Source organism: Carettochelys insculpta, chromosome 6 (genome assembly GCF_033958435.1).
Source record: "Carettochelys insculpta isolate YL-2023 chromosome 6, ASM3395843v1, whole genome shotgun sequence".
NCBI lineage: Eukaryota > Metazoa > Chordata > Testudines > Carettochelyidae > Carettochelys > Carettochelys insculpta.
In genome coordinates, this window is record NC_134142.1 from 54,625,555 (window position 1) to 54,639,366 (window position 13,812).

A 13,812-nucleotide genomic window follows, 5' to 3' on the forward strand; every position below is an offset into this window, starting at 1 on the left:
GCATATTTCAAGTTTACTATGGGAATAACTGAGATTTAATAAGCACAAAAGTCTGTAAATCTCTTTATTCCAAAGAGTTATTTTTGAGTAGCATCATGCTCTAAAATTGAGCACATATTTATTAATATTATACTATTACCAAATTACATTTTTATTTATATCCTTTTGCCCTATTGTGTCCTTTTTCTTTTTCCTATAGTATTAAAACTCAGCATTAAATAAGATGATGTTTTAGCAAATGCAAGACCTTATGCATTCCCTATTAAATATTTAGAAGTATTTTTGTGTACAGTGTGTGGAACAAGGTTTGTGAAATCCTAATGGTGTGAATTATGATAATTCATCATTCCTATACTGAGGTATAATCTAGTCTACTGGATGGTATGGCAAATCATGCTGACGTGTTTATATTAATGTATATGTAAATGAGCATAAGAAAGAAATGGTCAAATTTATTTTAAACACTTCTAAAGATTTAACAGCATCTTACTAAGTATATATGTCAGCTTAATCTAATCCTCCTACTTCTAACATGTCCTGTGGGCTCAGCACGATGCCTATAATGCTCTCATATGTTATCAGGGATTGCCTCTGAGAAGTTCACCATCAGTAGTACACTTTGTTCAATAAAACTTTACATTTGGTCTTAGGCTGACAGAATGCTATCTTTCTCAAATTTGCATCACAAACCTTTAGCTGCTTCTGACATCAATAACACTGGCAATAATACTTTCCATTAATCTGTTACAACACAGACAGTGCACATATTCTCAGTTCCCCTCTTACTTTGTCAGCTGCAGGCAGGCTGCACTACTTTGCCTGATCTGGTTTAAACGAACATTGAAATTCTTTGTGCTAAAAAAAAAGCACTTTTCTAATCAGCAGATCATTTAAGAAGACTATTGGTGGTGCTCCTTTCCCGTTTCAAGGATTTTAAGGTCTACATAAGCTAAGCATCTTCTTTTCCCCTTCATGTCCAGATTGAGCTCTTTCTACAATGAACACTGGAGTTCTGAGCTCACCAGAAAGACTGCTCATGCGAGCTACTGAAATAACCTCAGGAATGGAAAAACAGTATGTGGTTACTATATTTATCTCCTGTGAAGTGTTCCCTCTGGTCCCTAATGTGATCAATGGAAGCCTATCTATATCTAAATGCATAGCAAAGTGTAGTTAGAATAGAACAGTTACTCACCTCAGTATACTGTTGGCTTTTTTTTAAACAACCAGTCCCGTAGCACCCTGGACAAGGGGTCAAAGGTCAAATTTTGGCACTTTACCTTGGAAAAGTTGCTGACCCCTGTTCTAGAAGATGGAGTTTCAACCTTGTCTCTCCCAGCTTACACATTCTAACAACATCATCAGGAAAAAAAAAAAGTAGGCATGACAGGATCTACTAGGTATATGCAATTTCCCTAAACTAGTCCCCTTTGAACGGGATTTGTCCATTGCAGGATGGTCAGGGTTTTAAACCTGAAGGTTTCAAGTTTGCTATATTAAGGAGACCTATAAGAGGAGTGGTCAACATGGGGTGTGTTTAGTTATTGATACTCAGTTCAACTTCAGTCATCCTACTGACGCACTTAAAGATAAAGGAAATTTAGAGAGTCCTGATGAAAATCAGAAGGTTTGCAGATGGTTTAGCCAAGGCTAAGAATTAATGGTCTGGACACTCACCAGGTTCCACCTCACTGCCACTGCCTTCAAACTCCAAGGGAACATCACACAGCTCTGCCCTTTAGCCTAACACAGGTGCATGAGAAGACCCAAGATGAATGTGTGGAGCCAACAGACACAACTACTCAAAAGCTTCCAGTTTTGTGAGCAGTGAGGCTCATGCACACCTAAAATGGGATACACACTGGCATATACTTGAAGAATGTTCTATTTTGTAGTCAAAAAAAGAGAAAAGAGAAGTTACTCACTATAGTAACAGTGGTTCTTCGAGATGTGTCCCCATGGGTGCTCCACAATAGGTGTTGGGCTTGCCTGGCGCCGCAGATCGGATCTTCCAAGCAGTTTCTGCCGGACCGCGCATGCGCCGGCGCGCGCCGCTCCCTTGCACGCTCCTGGCCATGTGCGCGATCCGGTCCCCGCCAGTTCCTCGACCAACCACCTCGGGTGCCCCTGTAAAACACTAACAGAGATCCGAAGCGGGGAGGATGGGCGGGAAGTGGAGCACCCACGGGGACACATCTCGAAGAACCACCGTTACTACGGTGAGTAACTTCTCTTTCTTCTTCGAGTGTCCCCGTGGGTGCTCCACAATAGGTGACTACCCAGCAGTAACCCAAGATAGGAGGTGGGTAATCGGATTATGTGCAGCTTGTCCCCGAGAGGACCGCTGCAGAGAGACGGGTATCCTCTTGGAATACCCTGTGAAGGGCGTAATGTTTGGCGAAGGTGTCGTAGGATGACCAGGTCGCCGCTCTGCAAATGTCTTTTAACGCAATGCCCTTGAAAAAGGCTGTTGATGCCGCCACCGCCCTGGTGGAATGAGCCCTGGGAGTGGCCGATAAAGGAGTCTTTTTGAGCTCGTAGCACATTTTTATGCAGGATACAATGTGCTTCGAGATTCTCTGCGAGGAGAGACCCTCTCCTTTCGATTTGGGAGCGAGGGAGACTAGGAGTCTATCCATTTTCCGGAAGGACTTGGTCCTGTCTACGTAGAAGGCTAGCGCCCTCCTCACGTCCAGGAGGTGTAGGCGCGCCTCTTCGTTGGAGTTATGAGGCTTAGGATAAAACGAGGGTAGAACAATAGGTTCGTTGATGTGAAACTCGGAAGAAACTTTGGGAACAAAGGCTGGATGCAGCCGTATGGTTACCGCCTCCTTGGAAAAAACAGTGCAGGGTGGCGTTGCCATGACTGCCGCGAGCTCGCTCACCCTACGAGCTGATGTAATTGCAAGAAGAAAGGTCGTCTTTATTGTAAGGAGGCGGAGGGGAACCGTGGCCAAGGGCTCGAACGGTGGTCCCATTAGTGTGGTAAGCACCAGGTCCAAGTTCCACGAAGGTGGAATCGGTCTCCGAGGGGGGTATAGGTTTACCAACCCTTTGAGGAACCTGGTAACCATAGGGTGGGCGAACACCGTGTGCCCGTCCTCCTCATGTCTGAACGCCGAGATGGCGGCAAGGTGGACCTTTAACGAGGATAGCGAGAGTCCTCCTCTCTTGAAGTCCAGTAAATACTCTAGTATTGTAGGTATAGGCACCAAAAGGGGGGCCAGCTGTTTGGTAGAACACCAAGCCGTGAAGCGAGTCCACTTTTGTTTGTAGGTCTTCCTGGTGGAAGTCCTCCTGCTACTTTCTAGGACTTGCTGTACTTCCACTGTGCATGTGCTCTCTATGGAGCTGAGCCATGGATTAACCACGCTTGCAGTCGCAGGCTTTGGGGGTGCGGATGCACTATGGACCCCTGGGCTTGCGTGAGCAGATCCGGCGCCACCGGAAGGGGCATCGGTGGACGGTCCGACATGCGCAGGAGTAGGGGGAACCATTGTTGTCGATCCCACGTTGGGACTATCAGGATCATCCGGGCCCTTTCCCTCCTGGCTTTTTGCAAAACTTTGTGGATCAGCACTGTGGGAGGAAACGCATAAAGCAGGGGGCCCCTCCACGGGATCGCGAACACGTCCCCCAGGGACTCCCATCCCAGTCCTGCCCTGGAGCAGAACCGTGGGCTCTTCCTGTTGTGCTGAGTGGCAAACAGATCTATCTGGGGAAAACCCCATGCGTGGAAAATCGGCCGTAGCAGATCGGGACGGATCTGCCACTCGTGCGTGAGTGCAAAACGCCTGCTCAGCTGGTCTGCCTTCACGTTGTGCGCACCCGGCAAGTATGAGGCTTTCAAGATTATATTGTTGGCGATGCACCAGTTCCATAAGCGGATTGCTTCCGCGCATAGGGCACGGGATCGAGCTCCTCCTTGCCTGTTTATATAAAACATGGTGGAGGTATTGTCTGTACTGATCCCGACTAGTTTGCCTTGTATGTGGTCTCGAAAGTGTCTGCAGGCGTTGAACACTGCTCTGAGCTCCAGTACATTGATGTGTAGTGACTGTTCCGTGGGTGACCACAGTCCTTGAGTCACCTTTTCGCCCATGTGCGCTCCCCACCCTATGAGGGAGGCATCTGTAGTGAGAAAAACCGATATTTGCGGCTGGTGGAAGGGTACCCCTGTTAGCAAGTTCCTGGGGTTTACCCACCATTGTAGGGATTTGCGCACCCCGGCTGTGGGCGACACCACCCTGTGAACGGTGTGTATTGCCGGTTTGTATATGCTCGCCAGCCAGTGCTGCATGCTGCGCATGTGTAACCTGGCGTTCTGTACTACGAACGTCGCCGCTGCCATGTGGCCCAGCAGCTGCAAGCACGTCAAGACCGGCACCGTAGGGCTGAAGGTGATGACTTGCACGAGGGAACCGATGGCCCGAAAGCGAGCCTCTGGTAGATATACTCTCGCTGTAACCGAGTTTATGCGAGCCCCTATGAAACTCTATGTCCTGTGTGGGGTCTATTTTTGATTTTGCCAGATTGATAACCAGGCCGAGTGAAGAGAACGTGTTTGCTGTGACGCGTATCATGCGCAGAACCTCCCCTCTCGAGGCCCCTTTGAGCAGGCAGTCGTCCAGATACGGGAAAAGAAATACCCCGTCTGTGCAGGTAGACTGACACCACTGCCAAGGTCTTGGTGAAGACTCTGGGGGCCGAGGAGAGGCCAAACGGTAGGACCTTGTATTGGAAGTGTTCGTTGCCTACCATGAACCGGAGGAATCGCCAGTGAGCCGGATGGATAGTTATGTGGAAGAATGCGTCTTGTAAATCAAGGGCTGCGAACCAGTCTCCATCGTCCAGTGCTGTAAGGATGGAGGCGATTGTGGTCATCCGAAAACGTTGCTTGCGCAGGTACCTGTTGAGGCCGCGAAGGTCTAAGATGGGCCTCCAGCCTCCTGTCTTTTTCTCCGTGAGGAAGTACCGGGAGTAGAACCCTTTCCCTTGCAGTTGCTCCGGCACCCTTTCCACTGCCCCTGTGAGCATGAGATGGGCCACCTCCTGCCTGAGCCTCGCTACATGGGAGGCCTCCTGGAGGTGGGGCTTGGGTGGAGGTCGCGACGGTGGGAGTGACTGGAAGGGGATGGCATACCCCGTGGCTATGATCTCCAGCACCGATTTGTCTGTGGTGATCCTTTGCCACTGGTCGTAGAATGGTCGGAGGCGATGGTGGAATAGCCGCTTCGGATGACCTTGTGCGATGGTAGTGATGGCGCAGCCCTGGATCTGTATGTCAAACTTGTGGCCTTTGGCCCCGCCCCGAGGACGCACGGCTCTGTTGTGAGCGTCGCCTGGGAGTTCTGTACTGCTGGTGCTGTTGATGTCGCCCTTGCTCGTAACCCCTGTGATACTGGGGGCGCTGTTGCTGGTACTGGTACCGCCTTTGTTGAGGGTAGTACCTTTTCTTTGTGTATGGAGGGGTGTAAATCCCCAGGGTCCTGAGTGTGGCTCTTGAATCTTTACTGGAATGAAGGACCGAGTCAGTTGATTCAGCAAACAGCTTCTGCGAGTCGAAGGGAAGGTCAACTATCTTCACCTGCAGATCCCTCGGTATACCCGAAGTCTGGAGCCAGGACTCCCTTCGCATCACCACTGCCGTTGCTGTGGAACGTGCTGCTGTGTCCGCAATGTCCAGAGCAATCTGAACTCCCGTCCTCGCGGCCGCGTAGCCTTCTTGCACTATGGCCTTGAGCACCAGCTTTTTGTCCTCTGGAAGCGAGTCCATGAGGGAGGTTAACCTGGAATAGTTGTCAAAATTATGGTTCGCTAAGTGCGCTGCGTAATTTGCCATTCGCAACGTTAAAGTGGAGGAGGAGTAGACCTTTCTGCCGAACAGCTCTAGCTTCTTGGCATCTTTGTCTGTTCCCCCTGTCTTGAATTGAGATGTCTTTGATCTTTGTTGCGAGGACTCCACCACCAAGGAATTTGGCTGTGGGTGGCTAAACAGGAACTCCATGCCCTTCGCCGGCACGAAGTATTTCTTATCCGCTCTCTTTTGGACGGGCGGAATAGTTGCAGGGGTCTGCCATATCGTAGTGGCGGACTCTAAGATCGCTTCATCAAGCGGTATTGCTACTCTGGAGGAGGCCGGAGGTCTCAAATTTTTGAGGAGCTTATGGTGTTTCTCTTGCACCTCTACTGTCTGGATGCCTTGCGTGAAGGCCACCCTCTTAAACAGTTCCTGAAACTGTTTGAGATCGTCCGTAGGATGGACGTCCCCCGGGGCCGTAGCCTCGTCCGGGGAGGAGAGCGAGGAACCGCTGGGGTACATCTCTCAGGACCTTCCGGTTCCTGCTGGTGATGGTACACCCTCTCGCTAGAGGTTTGCGAGGGAAAATCTCGGGGTTCCATGACCAGTCCCCCCTGAGATGCTTGAGTCTCTGTCCCCGGTCGCAATTGCCCTCGGGGGTACGAGATAGTCTGTGGGGATCTTTCCCTAGTAGATTGCCGATGGTGACTATGCCCCGCGTGGTAGGGGCGACCATGGCAGTATAGGCACTGTTCTTGGGAAGGTGACCTAGACCACTCCCTTGGTGCGTACCCTCTGCGTCTGGGGGAGGGAGATCGTCGAGACACTGGAGAGAGCGATTTTGCATAATAGTCCAGCGGTTCAAACCCCAGGAAGGGTGAAGGTGGTGCCAGCCAGGGTGAGGCTGGTTGTAAAAATGGAGAAGGGGGCTCCGGGTAGGCTAGGGGGGACCCCTGCCTTCTGGTTGGAGTCTGCAACATGAGCGGAGGGCTGTGAGAAAGCAGCTCCACAGCCCTGTCCGGAGAGGGGCTGCAATGCCTCCTTTTGTGTGCAGCCTTCCCCCTCCCTGGAGGAGGTAACTCCGCCCCCTGACGCGCAGGGGATCCCGGCCCCGTCGGCACTGTGCTAGGCACGCTCGAAGGCGGTGACGCACGTGCGGTGTCCTTCTGCGCCTGCAGGCTACGTGCCTGCGCGCTCTGCACCGCCGGTTCCCCGGGGGTCGGTGCCGCTGCCTGCGGTGCCGCCGGTACCGGCGCTTGTTTAGCCGCCGCCCTGCCTGCGGTGCGGGGCGGCTGGCTGATTATCGGAGGCTGAGCCGCTTCCACGTGGCTCTCCGTGCCGCCGCCGATCAGCTGTTGTTGCGGCTGGGGGCTGCTCGCTCCTCCCGTCCCGCTCGCTGTTGCTGCCGGCAGGGATCGGGCTGGAGAGGCTTTCCTCCGTTTTTGCGCTGATGGGGTGAGGGAGGCAGCTTTCCTTTTATGTGCCCCGGAGGGTCCCTCCTGCTGCGGCCGCTCCGGCACGTCTGGCTGGAGGGCCTTATCAAAAAGCAGCATTTTAAGCCGCATCTCCCTGTCTCTCCGTGCTCTGGTTGTTAATTTAGCACAGAAGGAGCATTTCTGTGCCACATGGGACTCCCCCAGGCACCTTATGCATAGACTGTGCCCATCGGACGCTGGCATCGCTGCTCGGCAGGACTCACATTTTTTAAATCCTGAAGAGGACATTGTTGGTGAGTCTTTCAGTTGTTAAGCGGGTACTTAGCACCTTCTCTGTGCTGTTTTCCCCGTCCGATGGCCTGCCTCAGCAGGAGGGCTGATGGCCCTATGCTCCTGGCCTCCGGCGCTTGTTACTGGGACTGGATTGAAGCTGTCCCGCTTGTAGTTTGTTTGTTTGTTTGTTTTTTTCAAAAATAACAACCGGCTAACTTGCAGTTGCCTAAGTACTTGAAAAACTTAAGAGAAAAACAGTTAAAGTCATTGAATACGCTACTTGGCCTTAGCCTAGTCGGATTCCATCTGCAGCCGATGGCGGTTAAGAGGAACTGGCGGGGACCGGATCGCGCACATGGCCAGGAGCGCGCAAGGGAGCGGCGCGCGCCGGCGCATGCGCGGTCCAGCAGAAACTGCTTGGAAGATCCGATCTGCGGCACCGGGCAAGCCCGACACCTATTGTGCAGCACCCACGGGGACACTCGAAGAAGAAAGGCAAGTTTTAATCTCAAGTGGTTGAATAGTATTTAAATTAAAAAGTCAGTAATCTAGAGTCAGCAACTAAAACCAGATTTTCTTAAAAACAACCAACCAACCAAAAACCCAAATCCAAATAGTTAAGTTTCACCAAAGGCAAAGGCTGAATTCCTCTTTGGATTACAGAAAATAGTCTTTCTTGTAAAGCACATTTCAGAGTGGACCCCTCTGGTAGCAGCACCCTCAGGACCTGAGTGGTCCCATAGAATGGAGTTTTCTGGAGAACGGGATGTTAGGCCACTCCCAGCTGGCCCTGCTCCAGCCACCAGGACTCCCTGCCCCAGGCTGACAGTGGTACTATGATCTTGGAAGCCAGAGGCACTCTGCCCTCAGCTGCCGTGGCTCCCTGCCCCAGGCCAGCAATGGCTCTGTACCCCAGAAGCCAATAGCTATGCACCCCCAGATGGTGGGGCTGCCTTACCACCCTCCCTCCCCCCGCCATTGCCCATGGGCTGCCTGCTGCCAGACTGGCTGGTTATCCAGCTGCTGGCAACCTTTGTGGCTGGAGCCCTCTGGTCCAGCAACATCTGAGGTGTTGCCAGATCATGGATGTTACTGGACCAGAGAGTGCAGAACCAGAGAGGTTCAACCTGTACTGTTATTCTAGTGACACTAAAGCAAGGTCTTACCCTAATAAAGTATAAGTGGAAAGTTACTTAGCCCTAATAACCAGTAAGAATTTTTATGGAAAAAACATTTTTAGGTATGTGTCTCAACAAGAATTCAAATAATTTGGCAATTACCAGCAAAATCTCAAAAATTAATAATCTAAATTGTCCTTGAATTATAGAATCTAAAAAAAACCCCCATTCTGTATTCTATTAATAAAAAGACTGGGAAAACAATAAAAAAGGGTTTTAAAACAATAGGGGGCAGGAAAGATTTCCTACATTTCTTTCTATATATTTGACCCTTCAGTATGCAGAATTATATAAGTAATTTTTCTTTAACATATTGCTTCAAAATTGTCAGTCAGAACATACAAAATCTCTATTAATTTATATTTCATAAGCTATATAATAATAGCACAAAGAGGCTCTGGGGGCAAATCAATGAGTCCATTAGAATACTGCATCCTTTGAGAGCCTGAGGGAATGCCACTGGAGGCCTTATTCCTTACAGTGCATGCAAGAAGTATTTTAATGGAGCACTTAACCATGCCTCTTGTTGTGACTTAACACTATATTAAGAATGTTTTATTTATTTATTTATTTATTTAGTTTGATCCTTCATTACAGCAGAAAGGAAACTGGTTTAAAAATTCTCATTTTGGGGTCTACAGTACAGTATCAGAGTGGTAGACAACAGGAGTAGCAGTCTCATCAGTAGCCAATTAACTGGAAATTTTATTTTCAAATACATTGCGTGTGCATTTTCTCTCCATATACACTTTTTGTACAGACCCAGTAAGCAGCCCAGCTGAAGTTTCTTTTAAATTCTTTACTAATAATTCAGTGCAGGCGGTAAATGGTGCTACCTACTACACTTTCCCAAGAATGCATTTCTTACCAATGATGATAACAATGATCGTCATTAGGGCCTCAGGGAGTTTTAAAAGGAACCAAGGATGAATGAATAAATAAAAACTATGGTGACTCATTCTACACCCATGTCCTTAGTATAACATCAACACTAAACAGTCAGATTTTCCCCATTCCATCTATTTATACATTTTGCTAAATTTTAAACCAAAATAAGGCAAATGTACTTTATTCCAAAGTAATTACTCTATGCCCTGTGAAACATCAGAGAGGGAGCAAGCAAAAGGATAATGTAAATCATATGCTAGGAACATGTTTTAATCAGCCTTCTTCAGAGCTTTCAAACAAGGCATAGTAGAGCAACAACATTCTGTCAGGCTATATGTTCATTTCTTGCTTCCTGGATTAAGCATGCTTATTCTATGCCACATATTTTATCGCTTTCTATTTTTGTATTTTAAATCTATTAAACAATGTCAAGTTGAATTTCACTCAAAAATTGCTGCAGGTTAAGTAAAAAAAAAAAGTAGGATCATTGAGGGCTAGCTTTTATGTCAGCTAATTAATATGAATCCTTTGTGGCTCTGCAAATATCTTTTTGTGTGTGTGCATGTGTGCATGCCTGAAAGAGATGGATATAGACTAAGGGGCTGATCCTAGAGTAGAATCTCAGTTACAGACACCTTGGGAATGGGGGTTACCCGTAACTCTGAAATGTGTGTAATTCAGAACAAAGCACAGTTCAGGATCCAGATGTCATCAGCAGCTGATCTCCCAACACAGCAGTCATGAGTTTGCCTTCTTATCCCCCTCCTAGTACAGAGTGAGAGCAAGTGCGTAGGTGTAAAAAACAAGTGTGTCTCCTTTTGCCTTGGGCTGGCAGCCCAGTGTCTTCCTGTAAATGCCTGCTCTATATGCGGGGATGAGGACAGGCTGCCCAGAGGTGCTCACCTTCAAGATGTAGTATGGGTGTGGGCACAGTAAAGTATTTGCTTTTTTAAAAATGTCTCTGATACTGCCTAATTGGTTTCACATGATGACTGATTGACCAGTGAGTCTGTAATTCTGGTGGTCATCTCTTTGAGGTTCTAGTCCACTAAGTCAATGGCTAAGCTCTCATTGGTTTTAATAACAGCTGCAATAACTCATCTCTAAACATATTGTGAGACTCTTAATTGAAAGAGGTGACTGTGCAGTTGCACGTCCTTATGGTTTTCTCTAAGTGAATATAGCATAAACCCTGTATATCATGACAGAAGAGATAAATTATAATTATGACATTGTTATTGGTTTGAGCTCTTTGTATTTTGCAAGGGGATTAAAATTCAAGAGAGTTCTAATACTGCAACAAACAACGATTCAAACAAGATGCAAGCCACCCTTGTTACAAGGAGGAGGGAGAAAAGGCTACTACAAGGAGGTCTGAGAAAAATCATTTTTCTTAATGTCTAATAATAGGACAAAAAGCATTGGGATTAGATTGCAGCAAGGGAGGTTTAGGATGGATATTAGAAAGAACTTCTTAACTGTCAGAGTGGCTAAGCACTGGAATAAACTACCAAGGAAGGCTGTGGAATCTCCATCATTGGAGATATTTAAGGACATACTAGACAACCAGACAACCATCTGACAAGAAGGTCTAGATGGCATTTGGTTATGCCATAAGTGCAGGGGTTTGGACTTGATGACCTCTCAAGGTTCCTTCAAGTTGTAGTATTCTATCATTCAATGAGCCCTTCAGATAGGTCTGTTGACAAAACACTTGGTCCTCATTTAAACACACATGCACATTCACAACAATTTTCTACCTTAGAGAAACTGTAATTCATTCATTGTTTTTATATTTTAATCTTGTTTCTGCTTTAAATAATTTTTGCCTGCAAGCATCTGGAAATTACCAGCTATGCTGTACATGACCAGCAATGCAAAAACTCAGTAATTATAGTATTCAAAGACTTTTAGGCAGAAGGTTCAGCCTTCTAGAGTCTGACTAATTTTTGTTCTTGTCATCTATTTGGGCTGCCAGGTGATCTTGCCAGGTTAATATTTTTTTGCTAAGTGGTAATATAACTGGTAATCAGAAAAGGAACATTCATATCCTGACCATGCCTACACTTCACAAATGCTTTTAAAATATATTTTCCAGATAAACTTTAGGCAAACTGTCTTAACAATTGTCTTACCTGCTTGTAGTGTTTCAGCATCAAAATTGTCCTTCTTGTAGAAAGTTCTAAAACACAAGGGAATTGCACTGAAATCTTCTGAAAGTTTCTCGACAGCTTGTCTAAACACAGCAACCATATCATGAAGAATCCTATCTAAATTGACCGAAGGAGCAGATGGTGAAATCAAGCTTAGACACATTGAGATAGAAGCACCAGACGCAGAACTGGACTCCACAGCTTCACATTCAATTTGGCAGCCTTCTGACATTGTCTTCATCACAAAAGTTTTCCTTTCTGGTGGATCATCCAGTACTGCAATGACATGCCACTCAATGAGTGCATCTCTGGGTAGGTGGGACACCACAACCACAGTCAGCATTCCACAAACTGCAGCTACATTACTGCACATCTCTGGATCTTGTCTCTAAAAATTAAACAAAATACTCCAGACATTAGCAAGCAATGGAAAACACCAGAAATAGAATTTATATAGCCTCACAGAACCTGCATCATGAGAATTTAATTTTTAAAACTGGCAAAACTACACAGAAATCGTACATGCATTAAATGTTAAAATGAAAGGAATAGATATGTTAAAACAACTACAGTGTACATACTATGGTATGTTCACATTGTGTTTATAATACTTTGATGCTGTTATCAAGGATGCTTTGGTTTGATGTGCTTTTTGTAGTGAGAAAAAAATTATAATTGCTTAAGAGGACTTATAGCTAATACCTGCTCATATTCCCAACCTTAACCTTCTGCTAAGTCTCTGTTACTTAAAGGAGGCAAACCAATTTTAAAATTTAGGCTCATTTTTAGATCGCAGACAGGAATCAGTGAACAGCCGAGAGATCACCTAATCTGACATTTGTCCACTCCAATGTCTGTTGAATGTAAGAAATGCTAATGGTGTTGCTGAAGCCATGGAAATAGATGAGCACAATACTTACATTCTCTGAAACAAATCTGTTTACCCATGATACAGGCTGTCCTTTGAGAAGCAGCATGGCTTTAAAATAGCCTTCTGAAGGATGAGAGTCTCTCCCTGGTGACAAACAGCCTGCATTGGCCCTGCAGGTCTGAGGTTGTTCTTACACCAAAGTCCATTACTTGGCAAGTCAACTGCTGTGCCCATGAGCTGTATTTAATAATGGCAAACAAGAACTGGAATAATATTTAGCTTCTTATTTTCCCTACAAGCCCTACAGAAATTATAAGCTAAATTTTAATGTACTATGGCAGTACCTATGGGAAGGGAACAGAGGGCCCCAGATGACTATGTTTACTGAAGTTTCCTCTGGGATTGAGGGCACGAATCTGAGAAGCTGCGCCCTTTTAAATCTAGCAATTAGGGGTTTTGAAGAGAACTTTGGTCTGAATACTTATTAGCCCAGGGTCTGGCTGATAGAAGTACTGCCCCCTGGTATTGCTCTGCACCATCGATCCCTTTTCTTCTCACAGCACTGCACCCTCACAAGAGCAAAGCATAGCACTAAGATTTTAAAACCTGAACAGAAACTCAGAATGACATACTTTAGCCTCCAACCATCTTGAAGTTAAGCATGGGGTTATGTGCTTAAAGTTAAATATACTTGTCACAGTTAGAGTGAACTACACCTCAGACCCCTTTTAGTCCTTCTGACATGAACTTGGGTGACAAGCCAGGCTTCCTGCACTTCACTCAGAGTGCAATCATACAGCCCAATTGCTCAACAGCAGTTTCTTTGTTTCCCACCTGCATTAACATAAGGGCGACGTCTACACGTGCACGCTACATCAAAATAGTTTATTTTGATGTAGCGACTCTATTTCGATGAATAATGTCTACACGTCCTCCAGGGCTGGCAACGTCGACGTTCCACTTCGACGTTGGGCAGCACCACATCGAAATAGGCGCTGCGAGGGAACGTCTACACGCCAAAGTAGCACACATCGAAATAAGGGTGCCAGGCACAGCTGCAGACAGGGTCACAGGGTGGACTCAACAGCAAGCCGCTCCCTTAAAGGGCCCCTCCCAGACACAGTTGCACTAAACAACACAAGATCCACAGAGCCAACAACTGGTTGCAGACCCTGTGCATGCAGCATGGATCCCCAGCTGCAGCAGCAGCAGC

At 46.9% G+C, this 13,812-nt stretch overlaps 1 protein-coding gene across 4 annotated transcripts in view; it reads right to left on the reverse strand.

Annotated features, from left to right (window-relative positions):
• The window catches only part of DPH6 (diphthamine biosynthesis 6), a 379,645-nt gene that overhangs the window by 66,726 nt on the left and 299,107 nt on the right, over nucleotides 1–13,812 (reverse strand). For 2 of the 4 annotated variants that reach the window (XM_074996924.1, XM_074996926.1), the window contains exon 14: nucleotides 11,711–12,116. In XM_074996924.1, coding sequence (XP_074853025.1) covers nucleotides 11,711–12,116 — 406 coding nt within the window. Of the gene's footprint in view, nucleotides 1–1,195; nucleotides 1,350–11,710; nucleotides 12,117–13,812 lie in introns of all 4 variants that reach the window. The other 2 variants (XR_012645934.1, XM_074996925.1) reach the window with 2 other exon arrangements.